At 43.7% G+C, this 6,837-nt stretch overlaps 1 protein-coding gene across 5 annotated transcripts in view; it reads right to left on the bottom strand.

Annotated features, from left to right (window-relative positions):
- Window positions 1-1,929: 1,929 nt before the first annotated feature.
- Window positions 1,930-6,837, bottom strand: part of FOXN3 (forkhead box N3) — a 175,958-nt gene continuing 171,050 nt past the window's right edge. For all 5 annotated transcript variants that reach the window (XM_066607574.1, XM_066607573.1, XM_066607576.1 and 2 more), the window contains one exon: window positions 1,930-6,755. In XM_066607574.1, coding sequence (XP_066463671.1) covers window positions 6,209-6,755 — 547 coding nt within the window. In that variant the 3' untranslated portion in view covers window positions 1,930-6,208. The remainder of the gene's footprint in view (window positions 6,756-6,837) is intronic.

Raw genomic sequence — 6,837 nt, 5'->3', positions numbered from 1 at the left:
CGCTGCAGAGGTATTGTTCCATCTTCCTTATTTGCACCACAGAATAGAGTAATGCTTCCAGTCCCCATATTCTGAGACCTAATAACATTTATTTTTCTGTTGCTAGGGTTGTGTGAGGTGCAGTTTATATTTAATAGTTCATATTGTTACAGGTACAGCAATACCAATTGCTTGCTTAGATTTCTTTGTAGGAAAATGGCTTTAATATTTTTTTTACCTTGTTTTTAATGAAGAACAACATATAGCACTCAGGGTGGTTTCATGTCTGCACCGAACCTCTGGATGGAGGTTCCGTCACAAATGTGGTAGAAGATACCTGAAGAAAAAGCCAGCCAGCTGGACGGAAAGCAGGCGGACCAGAGCCGGAACTATTTGGCTGCGGGGATTCCCCTTTACTGCGCCTCGAATGGAGCAGGAAAGAGGAATCCCCAAAGCAGATGTGAAATTGCCATTCTACAAACAAATGCAGTTACAATGTATTAGGTTTTCACAGCACATAATATGGTAAGTATATGTAAAATGATTAAAGTGTATTCTAACAATTCCTTTTTTTGTGTACACCAATAGTAATTTGGTAATCGTATTAAAGGAACGGTTTTGTTTTTTTATAGTGATATTTTTCAAAATGTTCTGAAACATTTTAACTCCTATTAGGTAACTAGAACATGCGATCACTTCACCTACAACACAATGAAACACAGAGGTACTTGTTAATCTCCTGTCATTTTTGTAAAGCCTTCACCTGGAATGCTATAGGATATAATTTAGCCCTGCCACAGGACTTAATAGGTATTGCGACGCTGCATGCCTAGAGGCTTAAATGTGTTTCGAGTTTGCCTATGGCAGAGCATCAGCACCCTGCAATCGCATTACTGAGGGAGGGACACAGAAAGAGCCCTTCTCTAATGGCATAGCTGCTGCGCTCAACACTGACCTTGGAATCTACGGCTTCATGCCCACGGCCGGGTTGGTTTATGGAAATAAGGCGGCAGAATCTGACCCAGCGCCCCCCAGTGACCCCATGCTCACCTCTCCAGATCTGCCGGCGCTGTGCATGATGCACCAGTGCTAGGCAGCGACGCGCTTTTCCGCAATACTTACGCTGTGCTCACAGCGCGAAGTATTGCGGGACGGACTCCATTGACTGCAATGAAAGCCGTCCGCACGATTTTCCGTGATGAATAGGACATGCTGCAATTCTCGCCTGTGAGTGGAAAACCGCAGTCGATTTCCGCTCGTAAGCAGGGGAGAATCTGTTAACACAGCATGTCTATGGACGGCTATTGCTAAGGAATTGGCGGCGGGTGTCTGACTGCAAATTCCGCACGGTTTATCCGTCTGTGAGCATTTGGGATAAGTGGTTAAATGGCTACCAATTAAGTTATTTCTGATCATGGCCAATACAGGTGGGTGCCAGATACTTAACACAGCCTCACCTACGCCCCCACAATCTAGGATGTGTGTATATCTACATCATAGGTTGTTGAAGGTATGGAGTTAGGGTACATGCACACCGGCGTTAACTTGCATCAGACTTCCCATCCGTGTGCTGAACATAGCACATTGACACGTGTGATTCTCATCTGAAACTCGGATAAGAAAAGGACATGTATTCTTGAAAATTGGCAGGGGTCCCAACAGTCAAGTCTTGACAATCAGCAGGTTATCCCCTATTTTGTGTTTACGGGATCATTTGTTTTGATGGTGTTCTAGAATGGGATGAACAAGCATATATGTAAGTGTTCCTCTGGGGGGCACATACTTTTGCTCATGAGGTGTACTGGACTATAGAAACAATACTTGTCAGGGCTGCAGGAGCAGACAGATGCTGAGATGTAGTTGCTCGGGACGGTTGTGACATTTGGCGTCGTAGCTCCAGCAGTCGCACAGCGTTTTTCCTAGTCAGTCATAAAGACGCCGACTCTTAAATTGATGCAACTCAGTAAATTTTTATTGCAACTGGAAGACAATACATCACAGAAACGTTATGGTAGATTTTGGGGAAGTGTTATTTACAAGAATCGATGAAATTGTTTCTTTGGCAATATGATTACACATCAAGAAAAAGTGAAATGCAGGAAAATATGCGCTGAAATCAACATGGTTCTCCGTCCATTGCCGCTACACTCCAAAGCTCAGCAGCGCCCCTGCTCCATCACACTTCTTGAGTTTAGGACGTTGGCAGCTACACACAAGTACAGAAAAAAATATTGCATTTTATTTTTTCACCTGCACTTTTCTCGGCTTCTCAGCCAATCCGGGTGCAGAACATCCCCTACATGATATACCTCAACCCTTTCACTGCTGGAGGGCATCCTGGAACAATCCGCAGTGCAATATGTTGCATGCGCCGCCGCAGAAAGGCGAAAAATAAAACATTAAAACAAAAACTCAGGTATTTCTCTGCAGTAGTGACTTGGCATGCAGCGTAGGGTTCTCTGGCAGTGAAGAGGTTAACCAGATCCAACCTTTTTTTTTTTTTTTTTTTTCTTTTTGATTGCTTTATCACTTAACAAAATAAAATATTTCTTTTTTTTTTTCTTAGAAATGTTACAGAATCCATAAAATTAAAAAAAAAAAAATCTACAAGTTTTAAAATGCTTTCCATACAGACATACACACAATATATCTCACAAACATTGTTTAATATCAGAACCACTGGAGGCAGCGGGCGAGGCCAGGGCGCCCCAAATGTCCTTTGTCCTAATGTACATGAAAATGCTTTACTGTCAGAGAGAACTGAAAACACAGCATGGAAGGAAGAAAAAAAAGATGAAAAATGAAATGAAGTATAAACCGCAGCAGCAGATCAGCAGATGACGGGGTGGGAGAGAGGGAGTGAGTGTTCAGGTTCTGGTGCCCGGGCGCAGGGTTGGCATGAACACGTGTTGAGCAAGCGCTAGGGCTGGCAGTGAATCTCGTGTTTTCACAGAAATGTAAACAAAAACATTACCACAATCCAAGTAAATGCCGCCGCCAGAAAAGCACATAACCCAGAGCTGCCGCTACAGACTGTATTGTACTTCCCTCGTTCTGTCTGCTAGCAGCAGCTTATCGGAGGACTTCCCCCAGACATAGTACGGGACCAGTTGGTGGACCTGGCAGACTGCGCTCATATGTGGACCAACATACCTAGCGAAGACAGATTGGGTTCACTGAATCTTTCTACTAGTGGCTGATATTCTTCTCACATTTTTCTGCACCATAGCAATGTATTTAGTAGTAACAGTGCCATCTGGTGGTAAAATTAACATGAACCTGGCAATCCCAATAAAGCCTTAGTCCACGGAATCGCATATAGTTTACACATACTGTTCCTTTAGAGTATGGCAAACGTGATGTGTATTTGTAAGAGGATTTGTGGCACAGATTGCAGCTAAATTCACACAGGTGAGCGCAATATTGCGTTTGCGAATATGCGTTTTTTCACGCCCGATGCAAGGCATCTTTGATTCAAAAATGCCTTGCATTGCTTCTGTGACATTACGATCCTTAGGCGCGTGCTGGCGCTTCAGGGGATCGCAACTGTTCCCCATTGATTTCGATGGGAAACATCACACAGCATGTGAGTGCATGCAATGTCTTTTAAGGTCCCATTGAAAGCAATAGACGAGGCGTTCCGAGGGAAAGCCAGAAGATCGAACAGGCTGTGATTTTTATCCTCACAGCATCGCTGCAAGGGAAAGAAATCACTCATGTGAATGAGCCCTGAGGCCGACATGAGATTTTGGCGCTAAACATGAATATGAGCATCGGATATTCACAAGGATTAGACCCATTCAATAGCATAAGGCCGGTGTCACATGGCCATAAACGCATCTGCGCAGTTGGCTTTGCAGATTTGCGTGTGCATGTGAGTGTTTTACTGTACTTCTTTCAAGCACAAATCGTGCGTATTTCCGCGTGCGTAAAAACACGCAACATGGCACCCATTCACTGAAATGAACAATTAAGTTAATTAGTTCAATATGTGCTATTTTCATGTACATTTTCTGCGAATTATTCTGGTGAAATCCAGAATGTGTGAATGGGGCCTTACATAACTTTATCCCGGCATTATCAGACAAAAGCAATGCTGTGATTGGTTATGGCAGCATGAGAACTACATAGGTGACATAATGTGCCTCAGTATAGTGTATATTAGGTAGGGTGTAAGGTGTATATGAGATGAACTGGCAGTGGGGTGTATATATGAGGAGGTATGGCAGTGGGCAGTAGGCAGCAGTGGGGTATATATGAGACGAGATATATGGGTGTGTGGTACATATGAGATGGCAGTGGGAGTGTGAGTGGGGAGAGCTGCAGTATAGGAGTAAAACGAAATATTCTATATATAAGTGCTTTTAAAATGTTGCAGACCAGCCAATATGGACGCTGTTCCTGGCAGGAAGCAGTCTAACCCCATTAACTGTCTAATATAAAATGACAATGGTGAAAGTGGAAATCATTCAGATTAGTAAGAATTGGTTGCCAGGAGCAATGCTCCATCTCTAATCACCCCTGTACTCCAGAAGAGCTCCCCCTAATGTATGTGTGATGTATTGCACATGTCCATCACAGTGTGCTATAATGGCAGTGAATGACATAAATAATAGGTTATGTTTCATAACTAATGGCGCTTGAATGGAAAAAAAAAAGAAAAGGTGCAGAGTCACATACTATGACGGTATTTGTAGGCATACATTGGAACTTCCCCTTTAATTAGATCTACTGGCCAGATATGGTTTACATCAACTGGCAATTGTGTGCCTGTGCGGCTGATCAATTCCCCAATGTCTGAACCTGTTATATAATAGGAGGTGCAGTTGCATTTCGGGGGTTTGAAAGTTACGACGAATGAAAGGCTGATGACGTGTGGTGTTAAAGTGAGCAGATGACGCACATGGACACAGGACGACCCCTGGGCGCAGAACTCTCTGAACCAGTAAAGCTTGCAGCACCCCAGCGGCCACCGTCACTGCCCAGTTTACCAACATATTATTGCCTCATGTTATCCGAATAGACAGAAAGGACATAAACTTTTTTTTTTTTCTATATAACAGAGAAGCACAGTAGGGTTGTATGTTGGGCTGAATGTAAAGACAAGGCAGATCCGAGCCCTACGAGAGAATGAGCTGTAATTATTATTATATTGCAGAGAGAAGAAGTTCCCCAACAGTCAAGTGTTTGTCCCTGAAGAAGGTTAGACCTTAGAAACCTGCTTCCAAAAATCAGATAAAAAATAACAGGGGGTAACTGAAGTCCAGGCCCTGGGCCTAACATTAGAGGCGTTGCCTATTTTCTCTATTTATATGAAAATAATCCATGCGTCATGCTAAATACAGATTTACCTTACAAGAATGGCGCTCATCTCTGGGAAATTTAAAAAAAAAAAAAATTAAAAAAAAGCCCCAGAACTTGTTTCTTGTCATGAGATGCATGCACCTGTGTGTGAACTGGTTGTGGATCCGGAGGTCGGCCTGGTTCTATGCGCATCGTGGCAGCTGAATACTGGCGGCAGGTTCCGTAGTGCTATCATTTTTGTCATTGGCGAGTAATTAGCGAGGATGATCCCCCCCCCGCTCTGGCAGTCACCTCTACACGGTTTACTTTCCTTAGATGTTGAATGCCGGCGTTTAGTCTGAGTGAACGGATTATTTCAGAGAAGATACAATGTAAAAATCGTATGGAATACCAATTGGCAACACTGTATGATTACTTTATGTTTGCATCCAGGGAGTGGAGAAGCTCGTTGATCAGATCTATGGCACAACAAGCTTGGCATCTGCAAGTAGCGGTGAGGTTACCGAATCTGCTGTAGAACCGTGTGCACCACCAGAGGAAGATAAAGGAAGGCTGTGAGATCCGAAACAGCACCCTGCTTCCTAAACCCTAGCGGGTCAGAGCACCGATTTCTGTCTTAGGGCCGTGGTATTGTCACCGCCTCCTTGAATGGTAACTGTAAAATTTTGGCTTTTGAAAAAAAAATTTTTTTTCTTTTTTTTTTTCTCTTTTCGGTAAATTAAAAGCATTTGTAAGTTGGCTGAGTTCTATGGCTTCAATATCCTTTAAAAAATAAAACACTATAAAGGGACCCCCACCCCAAAAAAAATAAGATTAAAAAAAAGGGGGGAAAGAAAAATGGTTGATATTGCCACAAAATTGTTAAAATTGACCTGACGTGCGTAAGGAAACGGTCCAAAGTTCAAAGAAATCTAAACTTTTCCTTCTAGTTTTTTGTTGTTTCTTTGTCTTTCTGGTCTTTTTGCCCTTTGGCCGTCCGATTGGTGATGTTATTCAAACAAGACCGGATTCCCGCCAAGTGTAAGAGAGACCCGGCTGCCTCTTTCATCTCCTCATCATCGCTTTCGGGCGGTTTTTCCGTGCGTCTCTTTTTCAACGGCAGCGCATCGCTGGGGATCCGTCGCACTTTCAGCAGGTGTTGCTTTTTCTTGTGTTGTGAGGTGTAGCCGCTGTCGCTGAAGGAATCCTTGGGCTCTTTCTTTATCTGTTTCTTGTCATCTTCCTCCGTCTCGCTGAAACTCTCGTGGTTCTGGAAGCTGATGTCGCAGCCGTCGCGGCAAACTTTGGTAGCAAACTCATAATGGTCGTCAGCAGAGGACGACGACACAGAGTCGCTGGCAGGGGAGGAGCTTCTTTTAATGGCAGACTTGGCGCTGCTGTAATTGTGGTCCTCTTTGGGGTCACTACTGACTACTGGAGAGTCGCACGATGGCTCACTCTCTGTCCTCATGCGGCAGTTACCAATCCCATTCCTGGAGACAGAGGAAATGGACAAAAGGTCAGAACGCACAAAGAAAAACCTAACACACTACTACGCATCATGACTATGATGAC

The sequence above is a fragment of the Eleutherodactylus coqui genome, chromosome 6, assembly GCF_035609145.1.
Source record: "Eleutherodactylus coqui strain aEleCoq1 chromosome 6, aEleCoq1.hap1, whole genome shotgun sequence".
NCBI classification, from domain to species: Eukaryota; Metazoa; Chordata; class Amphibia; order Anura; family Eleutherodactylidae; genus Eleutherodactylus; species Eleutherodactylus coqui.
The sequence above is the reverse complement of the archived record's forward strand: the minus strand, read 5'-3'. Positions and strand labels throughout refer to the sequence as shown.